This window comes from Daldinia decipiens (genome assembly GCF_022478715.1).
Source record: "Daldinia decipiens strain CBS 113046 unplaced genomic scaffold F4813scaffold_21, whole genome shotgun sequence".
NCBI lineage: Eukaryota > Fungi > Ascomycota > Sordariomycetes > Xylariales > Hypoxylaceae > Daldinia > Daldinia decipiens.
The window spans coordinates 529,704-545,927 of NW_026054564.1; the positions used below are offsets into that span (position 1 = coordinate 529,704).

The 16,224-nt window shown below is 49.4% G+C and overlaps 6 protein-coding genes across 6 annotated transcripts; 2 read left to right on the forward strand and 4 right to left on the reverse strand.

Annotated features, from left to right (window-relative positions):
* Positions 1 to 156: 156 nt before the first annotated feature.
* Positions 157 to 2,190, forward strand: F4813DRAFT_125365 (proline-tRNA ligase-like protein). Its single transcript, XM_049238649.1, has 2 exons — positions 157 to 696; positions 767 to 2,190. Exons 1-2 carry the CDS (start codon positions 263 to 265, stop codon positions 2,010 to 2,012), a joined length of 1,680 nt encoding a protein of 559 aa, XP_049098739.1. The 5' UTR covers positions 157 to 262; the 3' UTR covers positions 2,013 to 2,190.
* A 542-nt stretch (positions 2,191 to 2,732) lies between these two features.
* On the forward strand, positions 2,733 to 4,036 carry F4813DRAFT_125354 (putative short-chain dehydrogenase). The gene is made up of 3 exons (XM_049238647.1): positions 2,733 to 3,229; positions 3,345 to 3,598; positions 3,694 to 4,036. The coding sequence occupies exons 1-3, from the start codon at positions 2,899 to 2,901 to the stop codon at positions 3,928 to 3,930; spliced, it is 822 nt and encodes a 273-aa protein (XP_049098740.1). The 5' UTR covers positions 2,733 to 2,898; the 3' UTR covers positions 3,931 to 4,036.
* Positions 3,880 to 5,947, reverse strand: F4813DRAFT_125386 (uncharacterized protein). Its single transcript, XM_049238650.1, has 4 exons — positions 5,538 to 5,947; positions 5,202 to 5,482; positions 5,017 to 5,135; positions 3,880 to 4,928 (listed from the first exon to the last, which is right to left on the reverse strand). The coding sequence occupies exons 1-4, from the start codon at positions 5,836 to 5,838 to the stop codon at positions 4,142 to 4,144; spliced, it is 1,488 nt and encodes a 495-aa protein (XP_049098741.1). The 5' UTR covers positions 5,839 to 5,947; the 3' UTR covers positions 3,880 to 4,141.
* Positions 5,948 to 6,580: 633 nt separating this feature from the next.
* Positions 6,581 to 8,129, reverse strand: F4813DRAFT_390482 (uncharacterized protein; the record flags this gene model as incomplete). Its single annotated transcript, XM_049247024.1, has 3 exons — positions 6,581 to 7,212; positions 7,273 to 7,941; positions 7,997 to 8,129. 3 exons carry the CDS (start codon positions 8,127 to 8,129, stop codon positions 6,581 to 6,583), a joined length of 1,434 nt encoding a protein of 477 aa, XP_049098742.1.
* A 2,015-nt stretch (positions 8,130 to 10,144) lies between these two features.
* F4813DRAFT_125425 (ubiquinol-cytochrome c reductase iron-sulfur subunit, mitochondrial) lies at positions 10,145 to 11,385 on the reverse strand. The gene is made up of 3 exons (XM_049238651.1): positions 10,980 to 11,385; positions 10,642 to 10,881; positions 10,145 to 10,533 (listed from the first exon to the last, which is right to left on the reverse strand). Exons 1-3 carry the CDS (start codon positions 11,257 to 11,259, stop codon positions 10,352 to 10,354), a joined length of 702 nt encoding a protein of 233 aa, XP_049098743.1. The 5' UTR covers positions 11,260 to 11,385; the 3' UTR covers positions 10,145 to 10,351.
* F4813DRAFT_363296 (mono-functional DNA-alkylating methyl methanesulfonate N-term-domain-containing protein) lies at positions 11,378 to 15,799 on the reverse strand. Its single transcript, XM_049243683.1, has 3 exons — positions 15,562 to 15,799; positions 12,451 to 15,502; positions 11,378 to 12,391 (listed from the first exon to the last, which is right to left on the reverse strand). Exons 1-3 carry the CDS (start codon positions 15,654 to 15,656, stop codon positions 12,092 to 12,094), a joined length of 3,447 nt encoding a protein of 1,148 aa, XP_049098744.1. The 5' UTR covers positions 15,657 to 15,799; the 3' UTR covers positions 11,378 to 12,091.
* Between the last annotated feature and the right edge of the window lie 425 nt (positions 15,800 to 16,224).

Below are 16,224 nucleotides of genomic sequence, written 5' to 3' on the forward strand. Positions count from 1 at the left end.
GGGGCACCATTGCAATTTCCAGCTCGCGTTACCTATTACTACCAACATAGTACGGAGGTACACTGTTTTATTTTTATCCAGGTGGCACCTTCACAACTACATATATCGCTCTGGTGTGACTCAAATATCAAATATCCTCCGCTCTTAAACTTATCACATTAATTCTATTTTGTGGTAATAACTTGATCCTTCTTTGTAATTTAATTGTTTCGAGACCACCTCATCGCCCTATCACCGAGTAGTAAACCAGGAGACGATAAACATGGAGGAGAACAAGCCAGTCGAGCAATCTAAGAGCGCCCTTAAAAAGGCCGAAAAGGAGGCCAAGAAAGCTGCTGAGAAAGCTGCAAAGGCAGCAAAGCAAGCCACTCTTCCAGTTGTCGGCTCGAGTAGCAAGAAGGTAGACGATATCATTGGAATTACTACCTCCAAGGCGGACAACTTCGCGCAATGGTATCAAGAGGTCGTGCTCAAGGCCGAGATGGTCGAGTACTATACCGAAATTTCGGGTTTCTACATTATGCGTCCTGCAACTATGTATATCTGGAACGTCATTCGCAAATGGTTTACGGAGAACATCGAGGCTTTAGGTGTTGACGAGACCAACTTCCCCATGTTCTTATCCCAGAAGTCTCTAGAGAAGGAGAAGAGCCACGTCGAAGGTTTCGCCCCTGAACTCGCATGGGTAACAAAAGCGTGAGTCAGAATATTATTTTCAAGGGCATGGCCTATGTCGGATAGCAGCTAATTCTAGGTCGTTACATAGTGGTGATAAGAACCTCGAGGTTCCAGTGGCAGTTCGCCCTACCTCCGAAGCAGTCATGTACCCTTACTACGCAAAGTGGATTCGTAGTCACAGAGATCTTCCCTTTCGACTGAACCAGTGGAATTCGGTCGTGCGATGGGAAGCGAAGCAAACCACCCCTTTCTTAAGAGCACGGGAGTTTTTATGGCAAGAGGGCCACACCGCGCACTTGACCGAGGAGCTTGCCGGCGAGGAGGTCTTACAGATCCTAGAGCTCTATGCTTCCATATACGAACAGCTCTTAGCAGTGCCTGTTGTGCGAGGTCGAAAGACCGAGAATGAGAAATTCGCCGGTGGGTATTACACGACGACAGTAGAGGGCTATATCCCTTCCAACGGACGAGGCATTCAGGGCGCCACCTCGCATTGTCTTGGTCAAAACTTTAGCAAGATGTTTGACATCACCGTTGAAGACCCGAACGAGAAGGGAAAGCACATCAACGTTTGGCAGAATTCGTGGGGTCTATCAACCCGAGTTATTGGCGTGATGGTCATGATTCACGGTGATGACAAAGGCCTGGTCCTCCCTCCACGAATTGCCAAGATCCAGACGGTTCTGATCCCTGTCGGTATCACCAAGAGCACTAGTCCTGAGGACAGGGCCAAGCACAGCGATAAACTCTCCGAAATCAAGCAGACCCTCAAGACGGCAGATGTGCGCGTTGAGATCGACACGAGAGAAGGATACACCCCGGCTTGGAAGTTTAACGACTGGGAACTAAAGGGTGTCCCTCTCCGTCTAGAATTCGGACCAAAGGATGCAGCCAAGGAGGTCGTCAGCTACGCTCGCCGAGATACCGGTGAGAAAGGTACCATTCCTCTTACTGAGCTTGCTACGAAGGTTCCCGAACTCCTTGAAACGATTCAGAGCGATATGTACAACAAGGCAGAGAAGGCTTACAGAGAGCACCGTATTATCGTCAAGAAGTGGGATGACGTCCTCCCTGCTCTAGATGCCAAGAACGTAGTGATCATCCCCTTCTGTCTCGACGGCAAATGCGAGGACAAACTTAAGGAACTTACGACTGGCCGCACTGATGAAGACCCTAACACCCCAGAAGCACAGAAAGCTCCATCGATGGGAATGAAGAGCTTGTGCATTCCTTTCGAACAGCCAGAAGGCTTAGTCCACGGGGAGACCAAGTGTTTGAACCCAGAGTGTGAACGACTAGCTGAGAAGTTTGTCATGTTTGGACGAAGCTACTAAGCAATCAATTGCCAAAGAAATCCTCATATCTCATGGCGGAGATTTACGCGGAGTCGGTTAGGTGGGCGCGGTTAAGATATCACATGTAGCAGCGACGTGCGCTCTCAAGTTACAAAGTATGGTAGTTCTGCTTTAGGAATCATAAAATGCTATTGGTCGGACATGTACAACTTGGTATCATTCCATTTAATCGGGCGTAATATGGCTGCCCTCCAAAAAAGCAAAAAGAGAAAAAGAAAAACGAATCAGAGTTCTAGACTATTAGATGTGATATAAGCCAGTGTCACATCTCATTCGAATCGTCTATTGGTAATTACCGCTAATGCCCTTATAGCATACCTAAGCTACATATAGTCTCAAATGTGGGCGAGCATGTATAATACAACTAGAATACCTAGCTCGAGTACACCGGCGCTTACCAGGGCAAGTATATAGAGCAGCACAATGTGATAACTCCTGAGGTTACACAAGGCGTCATTGAAGCCCCCTTTGAAGTCCAATTGGCCTGGTAAGCTTACACCACTCCACAGCGTGGCTGATACTAAGCTTCTCATCAAAATGCCTGATTAGCCATGTTGCTAGAGAACTCGTTAGGGTTATTTATCGAGAGCTAAACCAGTTACACCCACGTTAGGATATTGATGGGAATCCCTTCTGATTTGTCCACTGCGAACCATACGCGGTCATTATTCTTCATTGGGGTAGTAGGGTCCCTATTAAATACGCCACTTTCTACACAGTTGTGTATGACCGATGAGATAGGCGATGGCATAAGAAGAGATCGTGTCCGGCGAGGACGTCGGTTGTAACTTCACTGGTGTCTTTGCTGTTATACACACCTTTAGTTACTCAAGAAATAAAATTCCGCCTATATATAATCTTCAATATGCCGAGCCTCATAAATACGCCAGCTGTAAACACAACAGCCGACTCCTTCTCACTCGCCGGCAAGATTGCTATCGTTACCGGCAGCGGTCGCGAGAACGGTATTGGAGCAGCAACAGCAAGGGCATTAGCACGTAATGGCGCTTCCGTAGCTATCCACTACGTCTCGGAGGGCTCAGCTCAGGGGGCATACGAGATAGCCCGGTCGATCCGGGAAGAGTACGGGGTCAACGTAGCATGTGTCCAAGGAGACATATCCACGCCGGAGGGGTCCCGGGGGATCGTTGCCGGGACACTAGCACAGCTCGGGGTAAACCACATCGATATCCTTGGTATGAAGCCTCACGTAACCGTGATATCCCCTACTATACACCTTCTATACAACAAAGAGCCCTCCACTAGGACTATAGGATACCCATATTAACATAACATACTATTACTCCCTAGTCAACAACGCAGCCTACGCCGCAACCCGGCTCCTACGAGAAACCGACTTCGAGCTATGCCAACGCACCTTCGCCACCAACGTATACGGCCAGCTATTCATGACCCAAGCAGTCGTCGACCAGGGCCGCATGCCGCCAGGCGGCCGGATCATCAACATCGGGAGCATAGCGTCGAAGACGCACCCGCCGCAAGTCGGGCTCTACGCGGCCTCCAAAGCGGCGCAGGACAGCCTGACTACGTCGCGGGCTGGCGAGGTAGGGATCCCGATTTCTAGGGTTAGGTTAGGAGAGGAGGTAGTAATAGTTAGCTCCTGGATGATAAAAGCTAATAAGGCTCGATATGTACATAGCTCGGCTGCACCCACGGCATCACGGTGAACACGGTGGCCCCGGGCCCCGTGGTTACGGACATGGTTAGGGACTCGCCCGAAGTCATCGACCCGATGGTTTTGCTGCAGCGGGGCGCGGAACGCCGCGGTATGCCCGGGGATATTGCTGATGTGGTGCTGCTGCTTGCGTCGGAGAGGAGTCGCTGGGTGACGGGGCAGTTTATTGCTGCTGATGCCGGGATTACGGGGAGTAGGTGAGGTTTGACTTGTATGATATGTTAAGGAAGGATGTGTTTTTGGGTTAAGCCGGGCTAAGAGTGGTGTAGGTACAGCGAAAAGGGGTAGTTTGTCTACATTTAATATGTATCAGTTGTCAGCTGTATAGGGGTATTCTCACATAATCTATTCCGTTATCCCCCCTCCCCCCATCCGAATAGTTCGCAGCTCAGTAGTATCCGAAGTACTCCTCTCAGCTCCCAACATCTCCAGAAAACCTACCAAGCCGATGATCCAAAGGCAAAGGCCCATCTCCCATTCCTCGCAACATACTACTAGCTTCCAAATACCCATCAATCTCACGACACAGCAAATCCGCCTTCCCCCCATCGACCACATCCACCCAAATGACCCCCCGCGCAATACCAACAGCCTGCCCACCAGTCCGCAAGCCCATACTCTCCATAATCCCCACGATCGTCAGAACGTGCCACGCCCGGCCCGGACTCTCCTCCTGCATCGCGCTGACGACGTGAGCCCAGAGGTTCAACTCGGGCACTACGCCCCAGTCCACGAGCGGCAGCTGCGAGATCTGCCTGAACGCGTCCAGATGCCTGTGCATCTCGGGCGCGCCCGCGCCCATCGCCACCTTCACCGCGGCCAGGAATACCAGCGCCGCGCGCCGGAAGGCCTCCCGCGCCGCCGTCGCCGAGTACCCCGGGTCGGCGGCGTCAGCGGGCAGCGCGCGGCCCTCCAGCGAGAGGATCGCGTGGAAGGCCGGGCCGAGCAGCCGCGCGATGGCCACGTCGTCGGTCCAGAAGGCGTCGCCCGCGGGCCGCCGGTTGATGTAGCTGGCGACGGCGGCGGTTGCCCTCATGGCGCTCGTGATGTCGCCTAGGGCGGGGCAGTCCGCGTCCCAGGAGGCGAGCAGTTGCTCTAGGTACTGGGAGTCGTTGCCGGTATCGATTTGTCGGATGGAACCTGCTGGGATGCTGAAGCGCGGCTTGATGTTGTGGTATGTTGCTCCGATTAGATCGAGCCTGTGTTGTGTTGGTTGTGTTAGGTGATGGATAGATGGATAGATAGACAGACAGACTTTGTGAGGCGGGTTGCAAGAAGAAAACTTACCAGGATATCATAAATCGCAGGAACGGGCTGCTTAACGTTTCCAGACCTCCTTTCTTATTGATGATACACTGGAGGCCTTCCATGTGAATACGAAAGCGATCGAAGTTACCTATTGTGGCCTGGAATATCTTTTAGTATGATAGGTAGGTAGTTGATAGAGTAGAGTTGTATAAAATAGCACGTACGTCGTGGCATATAAATCCCGTAATAGCAACTATAAGCCCCTCCTTGTCTTTCTCGTCAGGATCCGCAAGCCTCTTGGTAATGGACGCCAGCGACAGCGTATACCACTTCATAGCCTCGACGCTGCAGCTATATTCCGCCGTAGACCCCGGCGGTAGCTTACTGGCAGTACGATACGAGGCGGCGTTCGCAAGAGTAATATGCCAAGCGGCCGCATCCGAGAGTCCCATTGTCAGCCATGTGAATCGAAATGGTCTATAGCGAGATTTTGCTTCGTCGACAACTGATATACTATTAGACTTGGAGATTTCATGGCTTTTTATGGATTCTTTATTTACTATATCGGATCAGACTTAACCGTTCCTCGTTCATATCGATCGGATACGGTAGCGTCTGTAATATACTGTCCCCCCTTGGATCTGGGAGAATTAAAGTTGTAGATGAGCTGCCCGTCTGTGGTGTATCCCCGTCCGTAGCAGCGGGCGAACTACTCTCACCAATAACCACTTCTCTTCGCGTCTTTGCCCGCGGTTTCCGACGCGCCTTGCCGATATCTTTCATGACATGGCGACGGATTTTGGTGGAGTGGCGTTTTACGTCGCCGGGACGAGCCACGTTCACGAATTCGAATTCGGGCATGTCTGCCACGGAATGGGGATGAGATGTCCTTGGAATTAGCGCCGGTGTGATTTCATGTGAGTTCTAAGAAAGAACTACATAACCATAATGTAAGATAGTTATAATCTTAGGGTGAAATGTCACTTAGATGTTAGTTAAAGAGTCATGAGGATCAATGGATAAGATATCCAAGCCAGTATCAGCCAATCATCATCCCCAATTAAGAGCATTCACATTATGCAATGATATCACCCCTAGTCCCAGGTCCCTGGACTTATACATAGTAAGCTGCGATTCGACTAGCATACGATGCCTACATGGGCCATGGCAAAATACCGGGCCATCATTGCGCCGACCTAACTTGGTGGTGAAAAGGGGCTGAACTTGACCTTGAGGTAGAATTAACTCTAATCGGATATCCGAATAGCCTCATTCTTTATTTACAAGTCTTAGCAGCACTAGAAAACGAATTAATATGCCCAGCCAATATTTTACAGAGGACTAAATAATATAATTATTATTATTCCACTGAGCAACTCACAGAAGCAATGCGGATTTAAACATCTCACATATCATTCACTCATCACATAAACCACACACATCCAAAACCCAAGATATTCATCACGAAACAGACATCACATTGAATTGAATTGAAAGCGCTAATCTCATATATGACCCATCATAAACCGCCTAATTTTACAACCCAGACTCTCCCATGGCCATCCCATGGTCCCCAATCAATCAAATCAACCAACCCTCTTACTTACGCGCCCAACGCAGCATTAAACGCATCGGCAGCAGCCTGTCCGCTTAACGAGTCGGCCGCTTGCGCGCCCTCCTTGCACTGCGCAACGGTAGCAGCCGAGGCGTCGCACTTGCTCTGGAGCTGGCTGCAGATAAAGCCGGTGATGACGGCGGGCTTGAGCGCGGAGCCGTGGTTGAAGTCGGCGGTGTTGACCGGGGCGAAGGCATCCTCGTTGGGGCGGTCGCTCTGCTTGCCGAAGGAGATGGCGGCAGATCCGCAGGATCCGGTGTCAGCGGCCTGGCGGCGCTTCTTGCCGTTCTGGGCCACGCACTGCTGCTGCTGCGCCTCGCAGTCGGCTACGCTGACGGTCGCGTCGCCGCCGTTGGCCGCGTTGGCGCACGCGTTCTTTTGCACGTCGCAGGCCCGCTGGATCGCAGCGCCTAGGTTTAGGAACTCGGCGCCGTTGACGGAGAAGGGCTTGTCGGCCGTGGAGCTGATTACGGGGACGGGCGCGGAGCCGACGCTGCCGGTGAAGGCGTTGACGTTGTTACCGGTTGTGGCGGTGGCAGTGGCTCCGCTGCTGCTGGCACTGTTGTTCGAAGCCTTATCGTCGGCGGCATCATCGGCGGCGGCATCGTCAGCCTCGCATCCTATTTATTCCTATTAGTACTGGTTCTAATACTCAATATCCCAAGCAAAGTTCTACTCACCATCATCAGCGGCATCATCAGCAGCGGCATTGCCGGTAGCATTGCCAGCAGCAGCATTGTTGTTGCCGGCGCTGGCCTTGCCACCAGCCGCGGCGACGGCAGCATCGATTTCAGCTGCGGTGGCATCTTCGACAAGGAGGTTCTGGGTGAAGATGCAACCCTCGGCGTCGTCGGCGACGTCGCAAGTGTTACCAGCACCGGTCTGATCTCCAATTTCGCCGGGAGCAAAGGTTCCCGATTGAAGGGCGAGTTGGGGATCGGCGCCGACAGAGGCAAGCTGGACAGCTAGGTCAAGGGTGATCTGCTTGTTTAGAGCAGCAGCGCCTGAAGAGGCGGGGTCCTGATGTTGCTGGATAGCAGCAATCTCGGGGTTCTTCGCGGTTTCCGTGCACAGAACAGAGGCTAGACCGACCGAGCCAGTGTTCCTTTCAAGAGCACGGTAGATCAACGCGTTGGTCATGCCCTCAACATCGTTGGCAGCCTTGGCGTTGGTGAAAGCCTGGTCGGCAACTCGCTGTTGGAGGCAGTCCAAGTCCTGAACCAGACCAGCACCCTCAGCAGCGGCCTTGTTTCCAAGGAGAGCGAACACGGGGTCTTGGACCTGGTCAACGTTGTTCAAGTTCAAGGCCTGGCCGACGCCCGTAAGGAACTTCTCGTGGGAATGCTCCTCTGCATATTCGCGTTAGTCTTATCCCCCCAGGTGTTCATCGGCCAGGGAACTTACGAGGAACCTCGCGCCTGAACTTGGCAGATGCGCCGGTAGGAGACTGGGCCTTCCTGAATATCCTCACGGCATCAGGGCGGGCAGATGCCACGCTCAAGAGAGCGAATAAAGCAGCACTGGTTTCGACCTTCATATTGTCGGATTTGGGGTATTAACGATTGTTCGTAACTATAGAGATCGTCAAGTCTAAAAGAGGCCCTGCCTGGTAAGATTGTTATGCAAGTAAAGAACGTTAACTAGAATACACGAAAAAGAATAGTTCCCAGAACTAGAAAGAATGTAAAAAGGTCAGAAAGCGATGCTGTCGTCGGATGAATAAGAATAGAAGAGAAAAAGAAACGTCTGTATCGTATAGGACAGCAATGTCCCTATATACCTGATGGCATAGAATATTCGAAGCGGCATCATAGACGCCAAGCATGGCCCCTGGCTAAGATATACGCCCCCTGGCGAAGCTCTAGCGTGGCATGCCGGGCGGGTTTTTTCTCCTTGTCGCCAAGAACCGTCCAAACTAACTGTCTCACCAGAAGAGGGTATATCGACCCTGGCCCCCATAAGATCTAATCGCCCCAAGATGAGATGTTACTAGGCTGGAGAAGAAACACCATGGTCCCGATCTAGAATAGGCGGCTAGGATGGCTCGCATCGGCTCGAGTAGAAGCCGGAGGGAACGAGCTGCCAAGGGTTAGGACGAAATGCTTTGCATATGGTATTGGCACGCAAGAGATCATACCCAGGATGCTATTATCTATGCTGGGATTCAGGGCCGGCGAGCCGTGCGCGACACATTACATAATTGTGAAGTGGCTGTCAGGAGGAGCAGATCAACAATAGCCTTGTCATCAGCTCATCTGTTCCGCGGGACAGTAACGCCTGTGTCAAAATGTCAAAGTGTCAAAGCTGGGGGGCTAAGTGGGCACGACAGCATCCATTTTCGGGTTTGAGACCGACGAAGTTGGGATGAGACTGACTATCCAACCTGAGGTGTGTCAAAGTGGTCGAGCCGCGTCCAGGGGGTCGCAGGGGTTATGATTGGTTGGGCCAACAACTTTGAGAGGGAAACCCCTGGCGCCACTTGGATCGCCTCATGGCTCACTTCAGTGTCTGGAAATCAACAAATGTGATTCTGCGCTGTTTTGCTCATCCGAATGTAGACACGTCTGTTCTCATATCCTAGATATCTTGTCCGTATTTGTATATAGATCTCCAAAGTGCAAACCACTTCCTAATTCACTTCCTGATTCATTTAAAAAGCGATACGAGGTCGACTGGCCTTAGATTATGTACCGATAATTGAGTAATTAAAGTTGGAAATTTTATAGGGGGGGTCCATCTTGAAGGGGTTATAGCCAGTTATAATTATATGTAAAGACTTAACCTAGGTTAACTGGTTATTAGGTTAAATTGATAATTTAACACCTATGTAAGAGGAATATCCAGATATTATATTTCACATAATACTTTTCAGCCTTTTATAGATATGTCAATATTCTGACATTCCACGCAACTCTGTCAAAGCAGTATACCTCCTGCAACGGCGCCAGGACCAAGAATCGGATTACCGCCCGGCAACGATGTCCTCCGGGGTTAGGTGAATCTTATGACAATGAATAAGGTTCCATCTACAGGGCCATATATAGGGCCATATATAGATTTTCTCACCAATGCCGCTGCTGGATCATCCCCGCATGGATATCCTATTGCCTGTGTTGCTTTGACGTGTAGGATGTGGATGGCATACAGGGTTCGTTCTTTGACATTGATTGATCGCCTCTTGGTGTCTCATCCCAATGGGTCTTGTGGCTCTAATGTAGGCGGTCTACGAAGTTATCTTTCTGGCATTAACCATCTTATGATAATCCACTTCGATATTTACATAGTACATGCAACCGTCTTTGAAGGGCTTCTTGGAGTCGGACTCAGACATAAGACTCGATTCTAACCCTAATATTATATCATATATATAGTGTGAACGTCTTAGTCCTCGTTGATATCCTTATTAAGCAATAAGCATACCGGTTTTTTTTTATACTTCTTCATAATCGTAGGCTTAGATGAAGTTGCTTGTAATGTGGTGCTATGGCAAGCCAGCTGTAGCAGCTAAGACGTCTTAACCACTCGCTCATGCATAGACGATATAAACAGACACAAGTAGTCTTAGAAGTGATGATACTTTTTTAATCTCAACAAAGTTTCGAATTGTTTGTACAGATTAGCCTTGGCCATGGCCACGCCAGGGAAACTTCTAAAGAATGCCACGATGAACCTCAAAACGATCATGTCATTACGTCTATCAAATGAGGCACGACCTGCCGCCAGTCTAGGTAGTTGGTAATTGTACAGCGTAAGCTCGCTTTAACCGATAATCAACTTGTCCTCCTCGGGGAACTCGTACGAGGGGATTTCGAGGTTGAGCGGCGCCGGTCCTTTCCTTATACGTCCCGAGATGTCGTAGTGCGATCCGTGGCACGGGCAGAACCACCCGCCGAAGTCTCCCGCCTCGCCGATAGGCACACAACCTAGATGCGTGCAGACGCCTATGATTACCAATTGTTAGCCATATAGATCCATAGACACCTGGACTTAATAACCAAAATATCGAGTCGTAGGCATATAACATAGTCGGAAATAAAAGATAGCCGTACCCAACATGACCAGCCACTCAGGCTTCTGGACACGGTCCTCGTCGGTCTGGGGATCACGTAGCGATGCGACATTGACCGAGTTCGCCTCGTTGATTTCGTCTTCGGTACGGTGTCGGATAAACACGGGCTTTCCTCTCCACTTGATGATGACGTTCTTGCCCTCGGGGATGGCGTTGAGGTCGACCTCGACCTTGGCCATGGCCAAGACGTCGGCAGATGCGGACATGTTCTTTAGGAATTCTATGCGGAGAGAAGATTAATGGTTAATACCACAATCACAGCCAACATTCGGAATTACGGAGCTACGGAAAGGAACGGGCGCACGGCGCACGGCGTACCTTGCACAGTAGACTTAGCCCCGGCCGCGGTAATAGCACCCATAGTTCCAACCATGAAGTACTGGAAGAGCAGATTCGTGTTGGAGCTGTTCTTAGCCATGTAGTGGCCGAAGTCGGGGATCTTGGTAGACTTGGACTCGCCCTTGAACGGGCTGGAGTAAGAGCCGGCGGCATCGTTAAGCTGGGTAGTAGTGCTGAGGGCGCGGGCGGCATTTACACGGCTGCAGGATTTCGCTACTCCTCGCGCAAGAGCGCGGGACGCAATGGTCAGAGGCGCCATGGCGTTGTGGACGGATCAATTGGTCGGAGTCGTAGGGAGAAGTCGTAAGTATAAGGTTGAGGTCTTTTTTTTCTTTGTCGGTATCGAAAGACTTGGGCAATGTTTCCCTAAGCTAACGTGGATCTGCGAAACGTCCCGTAATTGGCCTCAGGCAGCGAAAATCCAAGAGCTGCGAAATTCCTGTCCATTGATTGGTTCAATTCTTCAATTCTTCAATTCTTCGGGTTAGCCCGATATCATCTGCTGAGTCAACTTTATTTGAAATCATGTGACCAGTATTTTGTACATGTACATGTACGTAGGATTAGTGTATAAGTGACGTCGATAAATGCATGGCAGCTCGAAGCGGGGTACTTGGGTACTTAATATGTATTCCCCTTACTTCATCAGCATCAACAGAAATATCCCAATTGTCACTGGGACCGATGCTTCAGAAGATCTAAGCGCGAACAATCTTTGACATCTTTCTCCCTACCATCATTATGCCTACGTATATGTACGCAGATTATGGGGACAGACCGATCACGGGTGTGATCATTCAGAACGCACAAGCGAACTGTGACCGAGGGGAGAGTTCGCAATATAAGACGCAACTGCTCATTAGCAGTACAGCGTCGTTTTTGCAACATCATCATTATCCTCATGTCTTATACTAGATGCAAAGTAAGAGCTCAGATATCACCATAAGCTCGCAAAGTCGTGTCAGTCGTTTTTGCATAACGCCTAGCCTGCAAACCCCTTCAATCCTTCAATCCACAAGTACACCAACCATCCCTCTAAACTGAACATACATGTCAGCCTAATACACGTAGATAAGACCCCATCTCCTAGGTTAGTGAATTCGTTTTAACTCCTCGACAAGATTTCGCATAGCTTCGACGTCAGGGCCTAATCCTGCGCATACCTCCTCCTGCATCTTCTCGTCAATGTCCAAGAACCGCTCAAGGAACTCTCCGTCTATGAAGCGGAACGGCCCCTCCGACTCTCGTTCCTCGTTCCTGAATGATCGGTATCTAGAGAAGAGTATGTTGCCCGTAGTCTCTACCACCTCTGCAAGCCTGTTCTGGAATCGGATTAGAAGATCTTGGTATTCTGATGCAATAGTTCCGAACAAATAGACGCCTCCTTCAACCTGTGGTTTTGTTTGTTAGCAACAATGCTTTGTTTGCAAAAGACTATGAGATGACTTACTGTGCCGAGGAATGCGCGCGGGATAACGACAGCATTCTCGCTAGCATCTACTACAACCCTTCGGATCTTATTCACCATTTCGCCAAGGTTAATCTCACTCGTGATTTCCATGCGGCGCTTATCCTCTATCGTGACACCGGTCAGGTTTCGCCGTAGTACCAGTAAGTTGCCCTGCGCATCCGACTCTAGCCATGATTCCTGGTCCACATGACACACAGCGGTGGCCCAGAAAGCTTGGTAGTGTCTTGAGACTTCCACAAGCTTGGCCGCTTGGCCATCAGCAGCCGGGACATACTCAACTAGCGTCATTGATTTCATCAAGTCAGCGACTGCGATTATGTTGCCATCGATTGCCAAATCAACAGGATAGGCAGCTGGTCGATATGATGCTACTTTCCTCAACTCTACAGACGTTGAAGATATCTCATCGTATGAGTACAAGACAACCGTCTTTGCTAAGGCCGCAACAACCATGTCCCCCATGACAGCTAGACACCTACAGGCGCCTTTCAAGTCCTTGCTGCTGATTACGTAGGGGACTCTTTCGCTGTCAACTCCGATAACTAAGATTCTGCCTCTGATAGAGTCCTCTGGTAAGATACCTTGCAGTCTGTCGAGAAAAGAAGTCCCAACCAAAAATCTTTCAACTAGATTTCCATATGAGTCAGGAAGCTCCGCTCGAATTACAGCCTCTATCGCTTCCACCCGTGTGGAGCTGCTTAAAATAATACCGCTTCCAAGCTGCTTGAAAGCAACTTCATCTACCAACTTAAACGAGCTAGTGAGAATCTCCGCATTGTTCTTAACCTCCCTTTTCAAACAGCCCAGACCAAAGGCCCTCTCGCTACGAGAATAGGCTATGCGGCGAATAGTTTCTCCCATTGGTAGTGTCTGCACGTGTGTTTGGCGTCCTGTGTCTATTTGTGATATTTTGATTTCTTTTTCTGTTGCAACAACGATGGAATCTGGAAAGGCTTCGGAATCGAATGGACACACACAGGTTGCATCATCGGCCGTGACTGCTGAATAGACCATTCTGCCTTCGGCTGCGTAAATCATACTGGGATGCTCGCTTGTGGCGAATACGTTGTAGATTCCCTCGGTCCGAGGTATCAATTGCAACCCAGCTTGTCGTGTCCCTAAAACAACACTCTTCCGCCCAGATAGAGAAAAGTCCACTTTTGATACGTTGAAAGTGATAACAAAACCATCCTCCATGGCTATAAACAACGTTGGTCCAGCTAGGTGTGGAGGAAGAACTTGCGCGAGCACGATACCTCGCGGTATAGAAGCGTTGTTATCTTTTCGCCGTAAGTTCTCTCCGTGGATAGACTGTAGTGTCTTTAGATCAATAATGGATATCGTGCCCGATTTCCAGAAGCCGACAACACCAATGGCAGGATAGTCCGGAGGCAGGTGTACACAGGCAACTTGATCTTTATCTTCTAGATCGTTATACTCGACTCGGGCTAGATCCTGTTCTATCCGTATAGATAAAAGAGCCGACCCGTTAACGGAGAGTAGAATCCACTCGTCACTTGCTGATACGTTTGTTATATGCCCTTCTGCGGGTTTCCACGTCGATACGACGACGCCACTCTCCAAATCCACAAGCAGTGCGCTAGTCGTAGTGACCTGGAGTATTCGACTACTTGGGAGATTTCGGGCCAGCAGCGTCTGCTCGTCGAATATCATCCCTCCGAATTCGTCTAGTTCTTCAACCTCGGCGCCAGGCGTAAATTTGAATATTCGAGTTTCCGTTAAGAAAGAAACGACCAAGGTATCAGTCTTGGACGCTCCGTGGGATTTAAGGGGAAATAATGATCGAACGTTTTCCATATCGGAAAGAACACCGATGTCATCCAACCCAACGCCACTTCGTACGCTACGCAAGCTCCCATCCTTGTGGGCACCGCTGCCGGTAACAATTCTTGCTTGACCAGAGGAGTATTCATTAGTAGTCTGTCCCTCACCTTCGCGATTTCCTAAATCCATAATATTGAGGTCCAAAATCGGAGCAATATTGTTCAAAGTCTGGATTAAACGTAGTGATTTCTCTTCAAGATCAACATGGAAAACTTGCGAGTCCCCGTATTGAGATCCGACAAACAAGACATTATCCCCCACATAGACGAGGGTGTATGCCCTCGAAGTCTCTCCGATCTTGGTCATTTCTAAGTCGGTAACCACAGGCCCGTCGAGTAGAATCTCAAGAAGCCACATGACTCCATAGTCGTCTCCAATTAAGTAATGTGAAACATCGTATTCCGTCCAAGCTACGAAGATGGAAGATTCCTTCAATGGAGTCTCAACCTTCTTCTTTGCGGCATCATCGTAGTATAGTAATCTAGTCTCCCCAACAACAATTAGCCCGCCGAGTTGAGCCCGCGCGGTAGAGGCATTTCGTATTATGTAGCGCTTTTGGTCCTCTTCGCCTTTACCAACTGGGATCAGGATTCTCGCGCCAGGATCTGGGATATCTATACGATCAACCTGATCTCGGACTTCGAACCTAGAAACCTCTGTGTTCTTATCGTCAGCTGTTAGGCGATATGTGACGAGCTGAGAGTCGGGAATGTCGGTTCGGGTTTGATAGAGGAATGCGATCTTTGGGTGGCCAGTTTCAACATGTAGGAAGGTTGCCCCTTTGATGTAAAGCTCTGATACCCGGACCTGGTCCATCCAGTGAAGATTCTGCCTCTTGCTCTTTACGGTGTGCATTCGTAACACATTAATTACTCCTTCCCAAAGGAAGACTACCATAAACCGCCCTGTCGGGTCCACTACGCACATATCCTGGCTCTGGGCATCACGCATATGTTTCTCATGGATGTCGAAGAATGAGTCTATCGTTTCTAGTCTTTTGGTTGTGGTATTCCATCCGAAGGTGAAGTAATGAAATCTATCAGTTCCAACAAAGACTAACTCAGTCTTGGTATCTCGAGGCTGGAGCTTCTGTAGTATGGAGATGGTACCGTTTACTCGTTTCGTGTCGGTGTGCACTAAGGTGCCGGACTCGTGGAGCTTCCATATTTCTAAACGATTGGTTTTGCTAGTAGAAGTCAGCTTTCACATAGCCAGGATACTGTCTATTTGCTGAGGTTGACCCACGCAAGAATCAAGCACTCATCCTCACCAGGAAACAGGTTGACACGCAGTGCGTGTCGCACACTGTTAGGCCGGTGAATAGGCGCTATGTATGCCATTTTCACGAAATTCACATTGTTTGCAGGGGCTAGAACATGGCAAGATGTGAGAAGCTGAACCGCTACTTTAAGTTGAATCTCGGAGCTTCAATAATATGATGCAAAAGTCCGGCAATAAGCAACTGCCTCGCGGGGATTGGAGATAAGCGATAAAGCTTATATGTGGGGTTAGCGATCCATGCCGCCCTATGTATTAGCGTACTGCTATCTCTTATTAGCGTTAGCGCTAGCGCTGTAGCATGCCAAAGTCCCAGGATAACTAACACAAATATACAGAAGATGTACTGAGTTATATCACAAATTCTACAGGAAAACAATAGGGGAAATTCAATTCAAGGACGTGAGTAATATTATTAAGTGCTTCAGAGTTATGGGTTTGTAGCATCAAAGAAGAGCACCTCCTATTATACTAGAATCAGCTTGCTATAAACATATCTCCAATCAACACATCAAACAATAGTATTTAACCAGTTTTTAACTTACACGATGAATGGGTGAGTTCCAACATATAAAATAAAAGTATAAGCAACAGGCTTAAGAATAGTTCGACATAAAAGTCGAGACTCAA